General features: G+C 48.8%; 1 protein-coding gene across 6 annotated transcripts in view; it reads left to right on the top strand.

Annotated features, from left to right (window-relative positions):
• The window catches only part of greb1l (GREB1 like retinoic acid receptor coactivator), a 69,365-nt gene extending 52,666 nt beyond the window's left edge, over positions 1 to 16,699 (top strand). For all 6 annotated transcript variants that reach the window (XM_088642049.1, XM_088642052.1, XM_088642047.1 and 3 more), the window contains 18 exons: positions 26 to 206; positions 879 to 1,068; positions 1,324 to 1,461; positions 2,900 to 3,235; positions 3,552 to 3,667; positions 4,434 to 4,678; positions 5,146 to 5,714; positions 6,110 to 6,212; positions 7,699 to 7,854; positions 8,327 to 8,466; positions 8,895 to 9,056; positions 9,356 to 9,560; positions 10,134 to 10,299; positions 10,670 to 10,897; positions 11,783 to 11,924; positions 12,025 to 12,225; positions 12,712 to 12,850; positions 12,957 to 16,699. In XM_088642049.1, coding sequence (XP_088498175.1) covers positions 26 to 206; positions 879 to 1,068; positions 1,324 to 1,461; positions 2,900 to 3,235; positions 3,552 to 3,667; positions 4,434 to 4,678; positions 5,146 to 5,714; positions 6,110 to 6,212; positions 7,699 to 7,854; positions 8,327 to 8,466; positions 8,895 to 9,056; positions 9,356 to 9,560; positions 10,134 to 10,299; positions 10,670 to 10,897; positions 11,783 to 11,924; positions 12,025 to 12,225; positions 12,712 to 12,850; positions 12,957 to 13,120 — 3,581 coding nt within the window. In that variant the 3' untranslated portion in view covers positions 13,121 to 16,699. The remainder of the gene's footprint in view (positions 1 to 25; positions 207 to 878; positions 1,069 to 1,323; positions 1,462 to 2,899; positions 3,236 to 3,551; positions 3,668 to 4,433; positions 4,679 to 5,145; positions 5,715 to 6,109; positions 6,213 to 7,698; positions 7,855 to 8,326; positions 8,467 to 8,894; positions 9,057 to 9,355; positions 9,561 to 10,133; positions 10,300 to 10,669; positions 10,898 to 11,782; positions 11,925 to 12,024; positions 12,226 to 12,711; positions 12,851 to 12,956) is intronic.
• The last annotated feature ends 4,560 nt before the right edge of the window (positions 16,700 to 21,259 follow it).

Raw genomic sequence — 21,259 nt, 5'->3', positions numbered from 1 at the left:
GTTTTACCTTGCTTTCCCCGCGCAGGGGTTCTCCTGGACTTGGGTCTGGAGGATGCGTCTTCCGCCACTCAGAAGTCCGACAAATACGTCGTCCGCCTGGACGGTGACGTCCACAGCAAATTCGAGGCCTTCATGAGGAAGGTCAAGCAGAACCCCTACACCCTGTTTGTCCTCATTCATGACAACTCACACGTGGATCTGACCAGGTAGACGTCAACAGGCGAGGCAAATGACTTGTTAAAACGTTTAGCAGAAGTCTGTCCCTGATCACTGAATTGCACTGACACACCTCCTCTGTCATGTGAAAATTGCGGAGCTAAATTCAGCCGTTAATCTGATGACTCTTGGAGCTGTTTCACGGCCCACCAGGAAGTGGAGGGGGAGGATTGGTGAGGATTTTTCTTCACTAACAAAGGGACAGAATGGAGCAGAAAGGAGACAGGAGACAATATAACACTCTTATTTCCTGTTGCAGTTGAATTAGATTGGTCAGAGTGTTTAGTTTAAAAGTGCAGTTGATGTTGCAGTAAACCCAGATCTGTTTGCTAAGATGTTTAAGAGCGAATCCTGGGCGAGAGCTATGCGGTGCAGTGGCTCTGTGGCTCAGGATCTGTTCCTGTGGCTGGAAGGTTGCCGGTTCGTATCCCGCGGCCGCAGAGGAATCCTACTCCACTGGGCTCCTGAGCAAAGCCCTTCACCCCAGCTGCTCCAGGGGCGCTGTATAAATGGCTGACCCTGTGCTCTGACCCCCAGCTTCTCTCCTTGTCTGTGTGTCTCATGGAGAGCAAGCTGGGGTATGCAAAAAAAAAAGGAATTCCCTATACAAGAAATTGTATATGACCAATAAAGTGATCTTATCTCGTGTGTTTTTCCTGCAGCCTGATGGCGGGCTCGGTGTCTCACGGGGAGCTGCAGGGGCTGGCGGACAGGGTGATCAACTGCAGGGAGGTCCTGAGCACCACCAACCTGCTGGTGCTGCAGGTCAGCTCCTTCCCCTTCACGCTGCAGACGCAGCAGTCCAGGATCGGCATCTACAACGAGGTGCACTGGCCAGCGCCGGAGAGCCTGGTGAGTGCCCCTGCTCACGGCCAGGAAACGGGACACGAGCCTCTCGACTCGTCACCTCAGAGGAAGCTTCCCAACCCCCCCACCCCCCGGCAGTTTCAGCCTTGCGGCACGTCAGCACAAGCGAGCTGGCCCCAGCACGGTGAAGCGCCGGTGAGAGCCTGGGCCCCACTCCGCCTTGTCACGCTGGTGGGAGACGGCGGGGCTGGGGTCCGCGCGGGATGCCATTCACCCCCTGCTGTCGTTGTTCCTCCCCAGGAGGAGTGCGGCCCCGAGGAGCAGGTCTACTTCGGCCTCGGGGACTACAGCCGCTCCCTGCAGTGGGGGATGGCCAGCCCCATCCTGAGGTGTGACGATGCCTTCGAAAAAATGGTCAACACCCTGCTGGAGAGGTACCTTGTCAGCCTTATTGATATTAACCTCTTTATTTTGACATTAGGGAGTTAACTGTGTTCTTGACTTTTTTGTTATCATTTGTAAGGTATTTAATTTGGGTTTTGCTGATTTAATATCCGTTTATTTTTTTACAGATACTCATGTTTTGATAGGTTAAAGTGTTTTCTGGTCACTTTCTTATTCAGTACTCTGCGTGGGTGAACAATTTCACCTAAGTCACAGAGCAGGAATATCGTTCTCTTAAGCGTGCGCTGCCTAGCTCTTCTTCAGAGAGCAGATAATTACACGCAGAAAGTAGAAACAGCTTGATGAAACCTGGGATGGAAATGAAAATCTCTGGGTACATAAAGGAAGATTTGCAAAACAAGTCTGTGATCATTCTTTCTGCCCCTTCAAGATGCTGTATAGAATCAAAGAAAGTCAAGACAATATCACAGTGTAGCTCACAATCTCTGTAATTGTAGGGCATACTTAATCAGAGAAAATATTTCCTTAATCCTCTTCAGGCAATCAGCTCTTCAGACCAAAAGCAGATAATGATGTATTAATTGCTGCTGTTGCTGTCACTTAGAGCACAATTCTCCCCAGTTTAACAGATGTTATTAAACTGGGGAGGAACGCCGTGCTGTCTGAATTGGGTACTTGGGGTATTTGGTATACGGCTAGAACTAATGTGTGAATATTAGCTGTATATAGAGCTGTAACAATGTGCTGGACTGCACACAGTGTGCTAGGGTGACAATTACAGCAAGGGTTATTTAGACAAGTGCCCTGGTGTAAGAGATCCACCATTTTATCTCCTGCGATTCTCTGTTGTCCTAGCCCTTGTACTTGATTTTTTTTGTTTTGTGGTTTGAGTAGAGAGCATTATTTTAAACAATGTTACAGCGCTTTTAAAAGCCACAGTCTGTGTTGCTCTCATGGAAAAAGTAATTAAAAGGAGCTCATTTCACTAAAAGGTGATGCATTGAAGTGTCCATTAAATGAAGACTGACAGGTTCATTATTGTTCTTGCAGTGCACTTTAAATTTATTTAATTTTTTATTATTATATTATATTTTATTATATATAAATGATGTGGGATGTCGCCCCCAGTCCCTCATGTTGACTGGAGTTGAGTGGTGCAGCCGTGTTGCTGTTGTCTGCTCAGGGCAGAGCACAGGAGAAGCAGGCGGAAGGGAAATTAATTGTTTTTGTTGCAAAGAAAATGCTCTTCCCCCGGGGTGACCCGCCTGCGGGGAGACATTTTTGCACAGCGTGCTCTGCTGCTGCCCGGGAGCAGAATGGCTCTGCTAGCGAGGCGAAGCGCCTCGGGGTGGCTGCTGCACGGGGCGAGCCTGTCCGAGCCAGCGCGGCTGCAGGCGCCGCAGTCTTTTCTAACGGAGATCTGTCCCCGGCTGCTGGTCTAAAGCATGTTGTGTCCTCACGTGACAGGTACCCTCGCTTGCACAGCATGGTAATCCGGAGTTACCTTCTGATCCAGCAGTACACCGAGGCCATGATGGCGCTGGTCGCCGTCTCCTCCCTGCGGGACCACGCCACCCCCGAGACCCTGGGCATCGTGGACGACCTCATCAGCGCCCCGGGCCGGGACAAGAGCGGGCGCGGCCACATGCTGCTGATCCGCGTGCCCTCGCTGCAGCTGGCCATGCTGGCGCGCGAGCGGCTGGAGGAGGTGCGGGACAAGCTGGGCCTGCAGTTCCGCTTCGAGGTCATGCTGGGCAGCCCCTCCGCCGAGCTCAGCCTGGCCAAGCACTTCGTCGCCCGGCTCAAGGTGAGGGCCCCCAGCCCCGCGCGCGCGTGTGACCGCGCGGCTCTTCTCGCGCGGAGCGGGGCCTCGCGCCGGGCTCGGTGAATTCAGCTTGGCCGTGACGGGGAGAATGGGGAAGTGTAGGCGTCCGTTCTGCTCTTGTAGAGGGGGTCCGGCTGTAGGCTGTTCTCCAGGCCAGGTATTCGCTCGGCAGCGGCCGGGGGCGGCGGAAATGCAGCCGTAACGTCAGAGAAGCCCCAGAGAACGATCTGATCGCTGCCTGCCCCCCCCGCCCGCTGAGCGCTGCCCCTCTCTAATGAAAACGCGCTGTCTGTCTCAGACCTGGAGGGGCTGTGAAAACGAAGACTGGGTGCCCCACACCTACGAAGAGCTGGAGGGGCTGCCGTGCATCGTGATCCTGACCGGGAAAGACCCCCTGGGGGAAACGTTCCCAAGGTAGGCCTCCCAGCGTGCGGCAGGGCTTCACTGCTCAGTGTGTCCGAGCTGCGGCGGGGAAAACCGGCGTTTCGGGGTGCCTTCAGGTTAATTATTGCGGAAAAGATCTGAACAAGAGCTTGTTGAGGAAGTAACGTATACGCAGTCATCCTGTTCATGGAGGAAGTAAGGACATAGAGGGTTATTTTACCATACAATTTAACACTCACATCTAAGGATTAATTTGGAGTATTTGTAGAGCCATCTGGTAGAGAGAAAAAGCTTGAAACCAGCTCATCCCAAGGAGTGCTGCTTGAATGTTAGTGTTTGTAACATGTCGGGATCACAGTGATCACAGATTGAACCAGCCAGTGGTGTATGAGCAGAAAACAAGCAGAAGGTTTGCATGAGCACTCATCACAAAGCTGCCTCATCTCCAGAGAAAATTAAAAATGGAAAGAGACGGGTAATTCCCCAGAAATTTTTTGTTTTCTTAGCCCCGTCTTTCCCACACAAAGGTGAGCGCACCCGCCCTGTCTGAAAGAGTGTGACGAGATCTTTACCACAGATGTACATGGACACAGTTTGGGTTTCTCATGCTGCTTAGCCTGTCAACATGGGACTCCAGTGTGTGGAGGGAAGGGTGCCACCTAGTGGTCCGTCTGACCAGCACCACTGGTCTGCATCTCGTTCTCCGCCCTTCCCAATGACTAGCCAGGCCCTCGGGTGCCGTGAGCCTGGGGTCCCATGTGGCCTGCTCATGCGATTGCCTTTCCTGGCTTCTCAGGTCTCTCAAGTACTGTGACCTGAGGCTGATCGACTCCAGCTACCTGACGCGCACCGCCCTGGAGCAGGAAGTAGGGCTGGCCTGTACCCATGTGTCGCGTGGGGCGGTGCAGGAGCCGCTGGGGACCATGGGGCTGTCCGAGCAGGAGCTGGACAAGGCGGCCTGCAGCGAGCACGACCCCGATGAGCTGCACATTGACCTGGAGAGGCCCCAGAGTAACGGCAGTGCTGTCACAGGCACCTCAGGTGGGGTAACTGCGGGCTCAGGGCACAACTGTGACAACTCAGTGAAAACATTTGTTTTACTTAATGAATTGTTTCTTTGCTTTACTTTTAATTATTTTGATAATTTATAGAATTGCTTTTCAAAAATCAGACATATGAAGAAGGAGAAACAGCTTGACTTGGTGTCATTGTGAATGTCACTCCAACATTTGAAAGGCTCACAAAGGTCCAGAATATCTAAAAATCCGTGCACAAGAATCTCCGAGTAAGCACATCTGCCGTGCAAATTTCCTGTTAAAAAATTTCCTCTTTTAGACTGTCGTTTAGAATAAACATTGTATTACACCTGTGTCTGTGTGTGTTGGTGCACGTCGGCCTGTGATTGTTCTCCCTTCCGAAAACGAGTCATTGTCCGGGGGGAGCGACCGGCCCTGCGGGGTGCAGCGCTGCCGCCTTCTGGAGCCTCTCTTGCCCTGGCTGTCCCGCAGGCTCCATCGCGGAGAACGGGGTGAGCTCCTCCAGCGTGGCAGACTCCTCCCAGAGGCCGGCCGGCTCCGGCTCCGGCTCCGGCTTCCAGAAGGTGGGCAGCAGCCTGGAGGACGAGGGGCTGAAGCAGGAGTGCGACTCGCAGGAGAGCCAGCTGGCCAGCAACGGCACTGCCGCCGCCCCCCAGCCGTCCTCGTCCAGCACGGCTTCCTCCTCCTCCTCCTCCTCCTCCTCCTCCTCCTCGCAGAGGCCTAGCCAGTCCACCGGAGGGGGACGCAGCAGCCCGGCCGCCCAGCCGCGCGTGGTCATCCTCTCGCGGGCCGCCTACAAGCTGTTTGTGGGGGAGAGGGCCGGCCAGATGCACTCCTTCTCCCTCCTGCCCCACGCGGACGTGAGCTGGAGCAGCCCCCTGCGGCCCCTCTTCCACGGGGAGCTCGGCAGCGCGCAGCAGTCCCTCTACTACCGCCAGTGGACCACGGCCCGCCAGCACCACGCCGACTACAGCGCCCAGCCCGGCCAGGAGGGGGCGAGCTTGCACCCCCGGCGCCTGCTGCTCACCGGCCCTCCCCAGGCAAGGCCCGCCGCCCGCGCCCGCGCCCGGACACGGGCAGGGAGCCCAGGAAAACGCCACGCAGAAAAGTCAAAGTACAGGAGAACTTTTCAGAGCTGCGGGCTGCCTTCACACACCTGAAGCAGGCCAAAACCCTTCTCTTCTTTTTACTTTTCTGCTGGGTCCAGTTTCCTGGTCTGTTTTTTCGATGAGAGGGGGAGCTGAGATCAGAATCGAGAAACGGAAACATCTGCCGACACTGGGCTTTTCTAAAAATGTGTTGTTGTTTTTTCCAGTCCTGTTTGAAATAGCCTATTGTTAACCTCATGTTACCTGTGGGAAAAGTTCTCCTTCCTGTTGGCCGGCAGAGCGGCTGGCCTGTCTTTGAAGCGCAACCTGTCTGTCTGCCTGCCCAGGTGGGGAAGACGGGAGCCTACCTGCAGTTCCTGAGGATCCTGTTCCGCATGCTGATCCGCCTGCTGGAGGTGGACGTGTACGACGAGGAGGAGCTGGAGGAGGGTGAGTGGAGCTCCTTGTGGTATGACTGGTGCTGGGCTGCACCACAGGAACACATTCAGGCTTTTCTCGCTGGTCTGGTTGGGAATTGATCAGCTATTGGTTTTGACAGATTCCCCGGAGCTCGAGAAACGGTATCTCGTTCGGCTCGAGCTCCACAATGCGCAGAACACATTCTCGGCCTCCTGCTCTCCGTTTTAATAATAATAATAACATCACTTTATTAACCCTTTACAATTTCTTGCATTAGGAATTGTCTTTCACATTCCCCAGCTTGCTCTCCATGAGACACACAGACAGGGAGAGAAGCTGGGGGTCAGAGTGCAGGGTCTGCCATTGTACAGCGCCCCTGGAGCAGTTGGGGTGAAGGGCCTTGCTCAGGGGCCCAACAGAGTAGGATTCCTCTGCCGGCTGTGGGATTTGAACCGGCAGCCTTCCGGCCACAGGCACAGACCCTGAGCCACAGAGCCACCGCTCCACCCCAAAGATCCATGCAGGAGAAAAGCTCAGTTGCACATTTCCAGAACTCAAGCTGTTTCTGGTGAAAACCCACTTTGATTTGTGAGATTTACAATGAAGTGTTGCAGCCTTCCTCCTAATGGACGGTTGTGTGGCAAGAAACAGCTTGGAACATTGAGAACAGTGGGAACTTGACTGCAAACACAGTTATAACTGCAGTGGCTGTTCATTCGACGAGGTATAAAAAAAAACACTTACCCATAAATTCTCCACTTTGAATATTTGCATCTTCACTAAGGTATACAGTAAAACCCCGGTATTTGTCAGTTCTATGCTTACGCAAAACTATTATTTATTGTTATCTTTGCCTGCTGCCTAGCAGGAGAGTAAATAGAGGCCCTCACCTGCACATCGTCATCTCGCAGGTCTGCTTCACCCGGCCTGTACAGTATGGGCACAGCTTGGCGTTTTTCTGTGCCTTCAGTTCTTCAGTTTCCTTCAGGAAAGCGTTAGGTGTGTGGTGCGTTGTGTGGAGACCTGTTACCAGAGTTCTGTGCTGAATAACACACACCCTCTTGGTCCCCTGGGCTGTCGCAGTTTCAGGTCTCACGTGTCTCGTGGAAACGGGCAACAGAGTGAGCAAACTGAATTTATTTATTGTATTACTGTGCTGTTAAAAACTTTATGACAGGATATTAGTGCTGCATTTATAATAGTAATGAAAATGAGATGTAGAAAAGTAAAGAAAATGCTCGACTGAGAATAAAAAAACAAACTTTAATACAGGGAGAACTCACAGCAGTGCCCTCATTTGTTTGCATGTGCAATAATGTTAATTATACGGAGAAAACAATGCTTTTAGTTTACAGTATTCCTTTTTTAAAACCACTTTCTACCAATAAACACTATCTACCAGCACAGTCTGCCTCATCGCTGCTCTGAGCTTCTTCAGTGCTAAATGCGACGCCTTGCTAAGTCATGCTAATCACTGTTCAAGTCTGCCTCTGATATCAAGCTTGAATGCTTGCAGAAGTGCCGGACGTCTCCGAGTCCACCCAGCCCGCGACTGACCAGTGGCCAGATGTTGAAGCTATCCGAAAGATGCCCTTTGACCTCCTTCCCCGGGATCCCAAGTTTCGCCACAGCAGTCCTGTCTACACAGACAAGCCGAACAAGTCCTTGCAAGGTAATTAATATAATTCCTTTTTGACACGAACATGCAGGAGCAGGAACAAGTGAGAAATTCACCTGCAGAATTAAGGGGGAGATGTGGGGAGGCCATATTGTGCAAACCCAGAACGAGCTTTAGCCATGACACCGGGTGTAAGATTCATACTCTTCCGTGTGAATACGTAATGGCCTCGTTGTCAGGATGCTTGTTTAATGTTTCATCTGAAGGGCGACAGGGTCTTGTACCTGGTATCCCTGAGGAGGTCTGAAGCGGACCTGGAAATTCTGGCCCAGAGGCTGATTTCTTGTCTGTCCTTTGCTGTAATCACATTCTGCTGCGGTTAATGAGATGCCGTCAAAGAGCTGCGGTCTCACAGATCCAATTACACTGTTCCTCACACTGTGTACCTGTGGGTTTTAGATTAGAGCACAGTGACATGAATCCACAGCCTACAGTCGTATTTATTGATACATTTCGCTTTTCCCAGGCTATCACAAGGAGGTCAAGCAAGAAGTGCCTGCCAAGCGAGAGACTGTGTCAATAATGTTAACCAAGTATGCTGCCTACAATACCTTTCATCGCTGTGAACAGTGCCAACATTATACAGAAGCCACCCCAGCCACTCAGGTCAGTCTGCTTCCCAGTGACGTTATTCTGCCAATCTGCCCCTGGAGTATCACCCTCACCAGGAAAGAGGGCTTGAAAATACTGTGCAGTGAATATGTTACTGTTCCCTTCCAAGAGAAGCATGTCTGTTGTTTCGTTTGCCCACGTTTCAACTCTGTGTCTCGTGGTTGGAGGTCAGCCTGCTCTGTTGAGGAAACGAGATGAATAGTTAACTTGTTCCATAAATGTGCAGAGGCAGCAGCAAAATGGGCTAGTACACACACAAAGATAGCATGTCTTCAAAACAAACATTTCCTTTGGAAAGTTGTATTGCAATGGAAAAATATTGTGCCAGATGTGTGGCTGGTGTCATGGACGCCTGTATCAATGAGCAGGGCGAGTGGCTGTGGCACTAATCTGTACTCTGTGTGTGTGCTCTGTGTGCCCAGCTGTCCGACTGCACCTTCCACACCTTCACCTTCTCCTCCTCCATGCTGGGTGAGGAGGTCCAGCTGCATTTCGTCATCCCCAAGTCCAAGGAGCGGTTCTTCATCTTCAGCCAGCAGGGCAGCCACCTGGAGAGCATGGTGCTGCCCTTGGTGTCCGACAAGGTGAGCGCTTCACAGCCAGGAGAGCACTCCGGTCACAGGGAGACCCCTGGTGGCACCCATGACATTCAAGAGCCAAGACAGGCCTGTGCATGAAGAGGGGTAGATGAAGGGTCTGATAATGATAAATGAGATCAGCTATTTGAAAGTACACAAAGCCTATTGATTTGTAATCATATTTTCTGGCATGCATCCCTTTTTGAACTGATCCTGTGGCAGATGGTTAAGAGGTCAAACGGGCGATTTGAATGGGATTTTCAAGTGCTTTTTTGCAAGGGAGTGAGAGGTGGTGTGTTCCCCAGGATCCGAGCTTGCTGAAGAGCCCCATCTTCACTCCCACCACTGGGCGCCACGAGCACGGGCTCCTCAACATCTTCCACGCACTAGAGGGCGCTGCCCACCTCCACATCCTGGTGGTGAAGGAGTACGAGATGCCCCTGTACCGCAAGTACTGGCCCAACCACATCCTGCTCGTCCTGCCCGCCATGTTCAACAGCGCCGGAGTGGGTGAGTGCTCCTGGGCCAGGCCCTTCCCTCGGTGCTGCTGAAGGCGCTGCTGCTTCTCTGTGCTCATGCACGCACCTGGCCTTCAGCTGTGTGGTAGGCAGCTGCTTCCATACTCACAACCCACAAAGAAGTGCCTCCTGATGTTAGTTTTAAATGTACGCCCATGAAGTGTCCACTTGTGCCCCATGGTTCATGAAGTAGTCCACTGTGCTCAGTTTTTGAGGATTTTGAATACTTGTAAGCTCATATCTGGTTGCTCTTTGCTGGAAGGATTCAAAGGCAGCAGTATTTTTTCCTTTACACAACGACTTGTGATTTGTACACAGTGCCTGAAATGAGACCTTTCTATATGTCCTACCATTTTGTTTCTCCTTTAGATTTGCCTCCCTGCATTGTCTAGAAAATGTGAAGATGTGACAAAATAAATGCCCAAGGCTTCTTCATAAGTAGTATTTGTGTTTTCGATTTGTCTCAAGTGCTGCCTTCTTTGATGTTGAATTATGATGACACTATCATGTAACAACTGGTAGGCCCTGAAGTTTTTCTCGCATTAACTGTGGCCACACTTTGCAGGAGCCACCAGGTTTATGATCAAGGAGCTGTCCTACCACAACCTGGAGCTGGAGAGGAACCGCCTGGAGGAGCAGGGGGTGAAGAGGCAAGATGTCTGGCCATTCGTCATCATGATGGACGACTCCTGCGTCCTTTGGAATTCGCACAGTCCCCAGGACACTGGCAGGTAAAGAGCAGCCACCCCCACGATGGACACGGCAGGGCAAACAGAGAGCACTCGTTTGGGATACAATTTAATTTTCCAAATCAGCACGGTCTGACGTGGGGACCTGACCACGTGTTCCTCCCACGCCAACAAAGAAGGCATTGTGAAAGAGCTTCTGCCACAGGAGGGCACTTGGGTGATTCCGTTCTTGATGTCTGACACGCCCTCAGTAGAAACACCGCGTCCCCGGGGATAATACGCTCCCCGGTCAGGGCCTTTCCCTCTGGTTGATTGTTTCCGACTTGAGAAGAAACGTGCCGCGTTCCACTGTCCGCCTGCGGAGAGCGTGAGGTCGTGGGCGACTGTGATCTGACCTGCCTCTCCCCCGCAGCGAGGCAGCCGACGCAGGTCCCGGTTTCAGGAACGTGTCCCTGAAGTCGGTGATCCAGCACGCGGAGGCCACGCCCAAGGTCACTCTGTACGCCATGTGCGGCGTGCGCAAGTGGAGCAGCCGCCTGCGCAGACGGGGGCCCGGCACCGGCTTCTCTCGCTGCCACGTCCACGACTTCGTGCTCCTCAACGTGGACCTCACCCAGAACGTGCAGTACGACCTCAACAGGTGGGCAGGGGGGCTGGGGCCGGGGCCGGGGCGGAGCTTCCTTCGGCTCGGAGCGCTTTCTTGTATGTGAACATGCACGGGACCCAGAAGACGTTTGTGACTCCCCAGTATAATTGGGGGAACTACAGATTCTCACCTCGACACTCTTGATTCATCGAAAGCGACCTTTTCTCAAGTGTCTGAAAGGGTTTGTACGTAACGGTGTACCGTGTTTTGAGACGCAGTGGTGTACGGATTAGAAAACAACAATGAATAATTAGGAATTCGCTAGGAATAACACCCAAGAATCCAGTGTATTATATTGTAGAGCATTTCAGTCGCAATAACTTTGGCTAAACCCATGTGGGCTGAGGGGCAGCTGTAAAGGGGGAGATGGGGTGCAGGTGGGATGCCGGAGATGTAAATGAGGGAGGGAAGGTGATTGCATAGGGTATAGTGTTTGTGTGAGGAAGTAACATCAAGTGAGATTACAAATTAGCGACAGCTGATGCTGATTAATTATAATAACAGTAAGATCACTTGATTAACCCTTTACAGTTTCTTGCATTAGGAAATTGTCTTTTCACATACTCCAGCTTGCTCTCCATGAGACACACAGACAGGGAGAGAAGCTGGGGGTCAGAGCGCAGGGTCAGCCATTGTACAGCACCCCTGGAGCAGTTTGGGTGAAGGGCCTTGCTCAGGGGCCCTACGGAGTAGGATTCCTCTGCCGGCTGCAGGATTTGAACCGGCAACCTCCCAGCCACAGGCGCAGATCCTCAGCCACAGAGCCACCGCTCCGCCCAAATTGATTGATCTTGGCAGCAAGTCCTTCCTGCCCGAACTCTCTTTCTTGTGTTACCAACTCGTTTGAGCTTGTCGTCTCGTGGCTGTTCCCATGCTCAGGTACGTCTGTGAGGAGGTGGACTTCAACCTGCGGGTGAACAGCAGCGACCTCCTGATCTGCCGCTTCAACAACTTCAGCCTCATGAAGAAGCACATCCCCTTCGGCGGACACAAGGATCTGGTCATTAAGCCCAAGCTGCTGGTGAGGAATCGGCAGGGGGTTGTGCGGACCTTTTGTCCGTTTCCTCCTGTGCCAGCGGTCCGTGTGACGCGCGCGCGCGCGTGTGTGTGCATTGTTGCAGGTGTCCGAGAAGCTGGCCTCCATCAGCCCCTCTCAGTATGTCTGCGCTCCAGACAGCGAGCACATGGCCCTGAGTGCCCCGGCGCAGTTCCTGCTCGAGAAGTTCCTGCAGCACAGCAGCTACAAGCTCTTCCCCAAGGCTATCTACAACAGCAAGAACCCCGTCCTGTCCATCGACAGCTACCTCAACATAGGTGCAGAGGTGAGGACACGAGACGCTTCTTCTGCAGGTCATGCTAGAGCATCTTGGAAGCCCTGGGAGAACTGGGAAACCAGCAGTCTGCCATTTCTAAATCTTTTATTCCACGGGCTGCTGGAAACATTCTGTGGCTCAGCCGACAGAATTGTCAGAATGGGTTTTTGAATAAGGAGTTCCTGTTTTACGTGAGTACCAAGACCATATTAGTTCAGGTGGGTAGCTGCCTAGGCTGCAAAGGAACAAGTAATAGGTTTATTCATGCTGAAAAAAAGAAACGTTGTTTTCTTTCTTCTTTTTTTCAGCATGGAATAAACCTATTACTTGTTCCCTTCCAAGACGGTATTATTGACTATCACAAGAACTTCTAATTTCTCTGTGTTAATAAAGCACCTTGGCTTTTTTAAATGGGAAAGAATGTGCAGTGTTGATGTCTTGAAACATGGCCCTGTGGCTGCTGCTGTGTGAACTGGTCTCTGTGGCGTCCCTCAGGTGTCGGTGTTTTACGTGAGCTCCCGGCCACACTCTGTTAACCTGGACCACGAAGGGCTGGTGTTCAGCGGGCTGTTCCTCTACCTCTGTGACTCCTTCGTGGTGGCCGACCTGCTGAAGAAATTCAAGTTCCTCAAAGGTGAGGAGCGCCGCCGCGCCCCCGGGGTGCGCGGAGCCCCGCGGCCCCCCCCCCGCCCTGCCGGCGCGCGGTAACGCTGGCGGCCTCTCCTGTCTGTCCCCCGCAGGCGCCACGCTGTGTGTGATCTGCCAGGACCGCAGCTCCCTGCGCCAGACCATCGTGCGCCTGGAGCTGGAGGACGAGTGGCAGTTCCGCCTGCGGGACGAGTTCCGGACGGCCAACGGCAGCAACGAGCGGCCCCTCTACTTCCTCACGGGGCGCCACATCTGAGCGCGCCCGCCCGCCCGCCCTCGCCTCGCCGCCCGAGATGATAATCAATATGCGGAGAATGTAACCCAGCGCTCGCTGGCCACAATCAGTTCTGGACAAAACCCGAGCCGTGCCGCCCAGAGCTGTAGGCCTCTGACCACATCTGGCACCTACTCGCGCTCTTGCTTTCAGTACAAGATGGCTGCCTGCCTGCCCCACACACCTTAAACTGCACTACTTTCGCACCAGAGGCCTCTCTAAATCTCCGCTTCAGTCAGGCACGTGGGGACGTGCAGATGCCTCACGGCCCAGGTGACTGAGGATGCTCACGTGGGAGGGGCTTGTCCGGCGATGCCCAAAGCGGGACGCCTGCTGATCCGATGTTGCGTGCGCAGCTCGTGGGAGCTGGCTCGGGTGTTCTTCTGAGGGGCTCGCGCCCCCTGGCGTGTGAAACGTCAAAGATTGCCGACCAAGGGACAAGCCTGTGGTTCGCATGCTTACTGTACTAGATGTACAGTACATCTCAGGGGTTTAAAAAAAGCTTAATACTTTAAAGAAGAAATAATTAGTCTTGTTCTCTGAATGTGAAGTGTTCCTGTTTCATATTGTATCATGTGTTTAAGCAGCGCAGAGCTGAGGATGAGCAGGTGCTGACACGCAGACTTTGTTGGTCTGTGTCTCCCTCCTCCTGTCCCTCCCTACATTCCTCCTTTCTTATAAACAGTGCAGATCGACTCCAGAATGTGAGAGCAGCCCAGGGAAAGTTCCCAACTGGGGAAGCTGAAAGCGCAATTTTGCTGTTGAACAGGGATAGAAAACACCAGTCTATTTTCATGAAACTTGTTCTAGCCCGCCTATCGCCTGCAGCAGAGGCAGGGCAAGCCAAAGAACGGCGTTGACATGGCTGCTATTGGACTGTGACTTGTTGCCAGCCATGTGATGTGCCTTGTTAGTGGTGAACTGTTATCCACAACCTGAATGTGACATTTCGTAGAGTTGAGTGAGGCAGCCCCGCCATTCAGGTTTTTTACACAGGTATAAACACAATCTTGTGCAGTGTTGCAATGCAGGGGAAAGGCAGGCTTCAGTGTCTGTGTGACAAGGTTGTGTCGGCGCTGTCCTAGAACAGCAATGCTCGAGCAGCCTGCAGCTGTGAGAGAGCGGCACAGCGCATGTGGCCTATACGTACACCAGTTGCTGCGACTGAAAGATGAGCTTTATCTGACGCGTTGCACAGATGAAGGTGAATCGTGCCGTTATCTTCACTTAGACGGGATGTCCTCTTGACTTATGGAATGTACTAAAGGCACTAACCACCAGAGCCCGAGGGGGCTAGGGGACTGGCAGGTGAGTGCTGTAGTGTGCTCCCTGCTCTTCCCCTCCCCATCACCAGGGGCTGCAGACTCCTGTCTGCCGCTCGCTCGGCGGGGGCTGTGGGGGTGTGCCTCGTGCCTGGTACCCTGGTTCTTAAAGGCCCGGAAAGGCTGAGCAAGACTGAAAAGAGTCTGTTTTTTCACCCACGTTTGCTATTTCTCCTAACACTAATGCCTTTGCGCCGTGCCTCATGACGTAGTGGAAGCCCCGTGCGTCGCTGGCGTGTCGGTGCTCTAGGTCGAGGTCACAGCGCGATGCCCGCAACACTGACGCGTTGTTTTACACGGTCGAGAATACCTGACCTTCAGTTTTTAACAACACGCAGCGTTTGTGTGTTTGTGAGACTATATAGTAAGAATGTAAACGCAACACAGTTTTCAGCTTTCATAGACCAAAGTAAACAGTTCTATTTCAATAAATACAGTAAGTGGTCAGATTTTTTTCTAACATTTAATATTAACTGCACAGAGTAGTACAAAGAATATGCCTTACATATAAAACTTTGATTTTTATCAATCAGGGTTGCCAATCATGCTATTGTCTTGATACTTACTGATGGAGAGACCTGAATTGCAGAGACCTGTTTTTTACTCCACATTTTCATTAACTGACCCCATAAAAATGAAAACGTGCACCCCTGTTTCCCCGGGCCCTCTGGCCTTCTGGTCTTACGGAGCTATGGTGATTGACTACAGTTCCCAAGGCTTATTTATCCAGAAGGTCTTTTTGCTTTGATCCTGTTGGGTGGACAGCTGAGCTTTTAAAAGTTATTTTGGGCTGAAATGTTTTAGACGTTGAAGTGAGAACAACTGACAATAGGATAAAGAAATTGTGCATTTTTACTTTTATTTTCCTAACATGCTTCGTATCATTTTGCCTTGCTTGGCTTGGACACTGGGCTGGACAATTGGCTGCAAATGGATTTGGATCCGAGCTGCGATCCTACAGGCTATAGAGGGGAACTCTAGAATTACGTTTCTACAGCAGGGGCCTGTTAAAGCCATTCTTTTAGGGAAGGCAAAAATATCAGGAAAGATAGCATGGATTAGCATTAATTTATATGACTCGCGTTGGCATGAGTTGATGGGAAAGGGGCACTTTTATTGAAAATGAGTACACATTTTGATTTGATCCGAACTCACAGCTTTGTGTTTACTCAGGGCCGTTGTCCTTGTGTACACAGTTAACATTTGAGCCTTTCTTACTGACTATAAAATGAGGTGGTTGGTCACCCTGATGTACATTCGGCACCAGCGGTCCAGTCCACCATGCTGGGATCGCTGGGGTCAGGGCTCTCTACTCTAAACGTGGAGCACAGACCAATTTGGATGAAGGCACCTGCTACTCCTGCATCTGTACAGAGGGAAGGATGTGTTTTAGTGTTAGGTCTGTCTTAAAATGAGACAAGCAGTGTTTACAAAATCTAGTATAATATATTAAATCAACCCTACCAGCAATTAGGGTTTCATATTTTGTAATCAGCAGTCACTTTGTCAGTGCTTTAATATATTTCTGTAAATGTGGTCGCCTAGGCACAAAGAATCTACCTAAATTTCTTTACCACTTGTGTATGTCTAGCATTTCTACTTTGAAAAATATATTTAAAACAAAAAGGAAAATCCTTTTTTGAGAAGGATCATTATTTATTGAAAGAGGGTTTTGAGCGGATAATCATTTTAGTTTGTAGGTGACCACGTGCAGAAGGTTTCGGCTATGTTTTTATATCGTGAGAAGGCGCATTAAAACTTCACACAAGACCACTTTGCACAGCATCACTGAAATCTACTTTGTACTGTTCTGTATGTTAGTGTGGGCTGAGAAACGTCTATGCCTAGAGAAAGCAGAAACTTGCACTACAAGCTGAAACTGGTAGCCAGTTCTGAGTAGTCTTAATCTTATACTAAATCCATTAGGTAATAAAGAAAAACTACTGAAATTCAACAGTGGATGTGAAGTATTTTGTTCTTGGTTGTAGAAAATTAGTTGTGCACATAACTTATGCAATTTGCTTATGGAAATTTCCAGAGATGCATTGTTTGAATTGCTGCTTTAAAATTCAATACTTTTCTTTTTCTATATATGTGTAAAGAAAGATAAGCCTAGTGGCGTCCTTGTCGCCTGTGTGATCTACCTCATATTTACCATTTTTTTGGACCTGTGAATACATTGTTGGAAATGTGCTTTTTGGTTAACTTGATGAATGTAATAAACTGACGTTTAAACACAGCCTAGCATTTTGTATTTTGATGATCCCAAAATCACATCTGTCACATTTAACAAAATCATTTACAATCGCCCCCCACAAAGCCGGTTTTTAAAATATTAAATCCTTTTTTAATCATTTGAGGGTCCTGACCAGTAAAGATATTTAATATTCTATAGAAAGTTGTATCTGAACCCTTTAAGACTTCTCATTAGTTCCAGGGTAGGGCTTTATGTATTACCTTGCAATATGAACACATGAGAGTTACCCTACAGCTCAACTGTAAGAGAGGTTTCTGCTCCAGTTAAGATGATTTAAAAATGAGCTAAAAGAATGTGTGAATAAGGTATTGAACATCCAATACCTCCATCCTTTGCTTCATTGGAATATATATAAACCAAGAAATTACTCTTTACAGTGGTCTGTGTTTTATGTTATCCTTTTTATCATTTCTCCTGATTGGGCATGCTCTTATACCTCTGCATAACCAATTCATCTACCTGCAAAGGCGGGGTTGTTCTCAAACAGGAACACATTGCATCCAACACAATCAACAGCAAGCAATTGGAATAATAGAGTAGTGTAGGCATAAACTGAGCTTTGAAAGTCCAAACATCTTTTTAACCTTTTTTTAATTAAATAACACTATATACATTACAGGTAAAATTACAAATTAGTTTAAAACTTCTTATATATTTCTAAGGTGTTTTTTTTTTTGCACACATAAAAAAAAACAACAAATCCACACGGCAGGGCGCCGAGTTGAAAATGCGGCCCTGTCTTGGTGTCACACTGAGATTAACCTCCACGCTCTCAAGGTGACTTCGCTTCATGCATTTTTGGGAGGTGCTCCCAGGCCTAGTGTTCTGCCTAATAAACCTCCCAGTTGATACACACTGCTGTGCCAAACCATGTGTACCCACCAGCGGCTTACGGTACCACCTTGTTTCACCAGTCTTCAGAGCGGTACTCCAGCCAGCCTTTCTGTCCAGAGAATTACATGTACCGCAATATGAGGGCAAGCGCTTCTTTTCCTGCAACACGCAAAATGAACTTGTGAAGTACCCCTCCTTCCATAACGTCATTAAGAGCAACTCTGCATTTCAGAAAGCCTCTCACACTGGTGCCTATAGCTCTACGTCAGCCCTCAGATGGGATTCGGGCTGCTTGACTGTGCCGATGGTGGGGGGTCCAGCCAGGATGACCCCCTCATCAGCCCTGAGTGTATTCCCACTGAAAAGCAACTGCCCACTCGGATGCAGCCTCAGGTCCCGTGTGCAGGTGAGGGGCGGCACAGATGAGCTACAGAACCAGCAATTCCGAAGGAGGTTTGGAAAAATCATGGGATTACAAACTCAAGCCAAAACTTCAGACAAACTGTCCCTATAGCCGAAACTTATAAATACGCATCATAATTTTCTGTCTGAGCCTTTTCAAGAAACGGAAAAAAAAAAACCTAGCTGCTGAATTTAGATTAAAAGTGTTGGTAAGTAAGGTTGGGATTTTTCAGACCATCTAGCCTATTCTGTAAAAAAAAAAGTAGTTTGCCCTCCAAAACAAGTCTAAACAACTTTTCAGTCTTGACGAGCTCAGAAAATGGAAAAAGAAATGAACTTCTTAAAAGATTCTTCCAGGCTTTCAACTTTAATTGTAGAATTTGCAGTAAATCGCAATGACAATGTAAATTTTACTGAACTGTAGTTGAGTCGTGGCACATCTTATTGTATTAGGTTCATTAAAGCCAACTTTGCTCGTGTCGGAATACTCGTTTGAAATGAGAAGCCTCACAAAATAAAGAGGATAAACAGTACTACTATTACTAAAATAAAATAACAAATACTACCTTTGTCAGCATCTATACTGGCCTTTACTTGTCATATCAAAGAGGCAGGTTCTTGGACATGAGGGCATAAGTGGTCCTCATGGGCCACTTGCCAGGCAAATTTCAAACTAGGGCCTACCAGCACAGGAGGAGGTCATATGATAAACATAAAAGAACAGGCGTGTTTCTCCTGGCACCTTGGCTACCCAAAAAAACACGCTATGAACTTTGGCCATTTTGAAGCCCTATCACCATCATCAAATCAACACTTTCCCCACCCCCGCATATCTCTTACAAAAAAAACATCAGGGAGAATAAAAACAAGAGGCCATTCATCTCAGCCAGCTGGTTCTGCAGTTAGCAACTTAACTCATATGGGCATCTCAGCCAGCGGCTTCTCGAAAGAAGCCCGGGTCTCGGCTTCAACAACACAGCTGGGAAGCTTGCTCCAGTCTCCAGCCAGTCTTTGTGTAAAACAGAAACGGAGAATGGTGAAATAACTCCAGAAGCTGCAGTCTGTGAGCCTTGAAACAGTGAAATCACATTGCCTGTCTAGCCCCTGATGATCCAGTAGCATACAAAAAGTTCAGGCTAGTTAAATTGCATGTTTCAGTGATTCTCTACAACAGAAGGTGACAACCTCCACATGGTACAAAGTTAAACCCAACATCTATCTGTAAATTATAAAATTACAGTTTATTTCCTGACATTAACAGATTGAAAAAATAAAAAGGTGAATATGGCATGCGCAGAAGTTTGGGCTGCCTTCCAATTGATTCATTAGAACATTTTAATTTATTTTTTCCCCCAAAGGCCGCAAAACTTGATTACTTCGTCAGGTGAACAAATTCTCTGAGTCTGCTAACCCCTCAGGTTCAACTGAAACTCTTCTGAAAAGACACTGCAAGAAAAAGATCTGAAACATACTTTAAGATCAACCATGAAGTACTTACAGGAAGGAAAGATTAAGGGTTTGGAAAGGCCCTCACAGCCCCCAGACTTGAATATTATAGAAAATCTGTGGGGAGATCTCAGACATGCAGGGCAAGCAAGAAGACCTACAGTATAAGAATACTTCTGAGCTGGAAGAGTGAGGAAAAACTCCTAAAGCAAGAACAGAAGGACTAAAAATGTTTGGAAGTACTTCTTGCCATTGGAGGAGTCCTGGATTGACAGGGTGCCCAAACATTTGCACATGCCACATTCACTGTTTTATTATTTTGAACAGCTACAAAACTGTCAATAAATACTAATTGTGCATTTAAATGAGCAGAAAATGACACGTTTAAGTTTGTACCACACAGAGGTTGTCAGAGATTCACCGAAGTATACTATTCGACAAGCGGTGCCTAAACATTTGCACACAACTGTACTTACAGCTCCTGCACCTTTAGAAGGTTTTGAACCTCACACACAGACTAATGCAGCTCACATGCATCAGTGAAATCTGCACATGTACTTCATCCCTTTTAAAAACTTGGCAGTCACTTCTCGGGACACAGCTCATTATTGCTTATTTCTTTGGTGAAAACACAAGTATGCAAATTTAGTATTTTACTAGAACTGTAGCTGCGAATACTGGTGTAGTTGAATTGAAACAAAATGGCACTAATTGTACACGAGAGTGCAGCTGACAACTACGTTTTACTTTTAACAGCCACAGAGCAACGGCTACTGTCACAGGCTCTGTCCAGGCCACCCTCTACGGGAAGACCGATACCTAGAGGATCATTTCAACTAAGGACCTTCAAACTAGGCTCTTTAAGCATATTAGCTGTGTTGAAAGCAAACTAAAATGCCTCAGTATTGTTACCATCCATATTTAATACCACACTCAAGGCTATATCAAGCAACAGTCTGAAGTGTGCTTCTGGAGTTGAGTGCACCAGTTAGTGAGGTTCTCAGAAATGCAGAAACAGCAATACTGATTGACACTACTTTGTTTATCCTGAAAGTTCCCAGCACTCACAGCAAGAGGCATCTGAGAGCTCTCGCTGGAACGCCAACATGGAAAGCATGTGCAATAAAGGAGTGACAGAAACAGAAGTCAAGGCACTTAGCAAGGATGAAAATGAAACATGAAGGAACGCTTGAAACATTTATACACATCTGCCTAAGGTACTTCACCACCAGGTACAGTTCCTAATTTCAAAATATGGCACTAAACCCCAGTTATCATTCACATGCACTTAGTTTTACCTTCTTCTGAATCCTTTTTCATGGGATTTTAAGACACTAGGGGCAGCCAGATGTTCCTGTCACATCCATTGTTGCTCAGCTTAAGGATTCCTAACTTTATTACAAGCAGTGTCAGATGATAGAGCACAAAAACGTAACACATTCTAAGATTAAAATATTTTTCGGTGGACAGCATCTGGAATTGATACATTCCCGATTCCCTAATCCTATTTATTCCTCCTCTCCAAGGGACACAAGCCTTTAAATACTCATTTAAATTAACTTAATGACAGGCAAGCAGATCATTTGGATCATTTGCACAGTTATATTGAAAGGAACAAATAAATGGCTTACTTTCATGGCTACCAAGTGATAAACCAGCACAGTGAGGCAGAACCACAAAAACAAGGATAAAATGCAAATATTGGGAGATTTCATGAAAAAACAAGGCTTGTCTTGATTACATAAGTAAAAAATACCCTAATAGTTCAGGTGGGGAGCTGCGTCAGCATGCATAGGCTGCAAAGGAACAAGTAACAGGTTTATTCCCTGCTGAAAAAAAGGGAGAAAGAAAACAGAACGT

This window comes from Lepisosteus platostomus, chromosome 8 (genome assembly GCF_059453375.1).
Source record: "Lepisosteus platostomus isolate fLepPlt1 chromosome 8, fLepPlt1.hap1, whole genome shotgun sequence".
Taxonomy (NCBI): Eukaryota; Metazoa; Chordata; class Actinopteri; order Semionotiformes; family Lepisosteidae; genus Lepisosteus; species Lepisosteus platostomus.
This window is presented reverse-complemented; position numbering and strand designations above follow the sequence as displayed.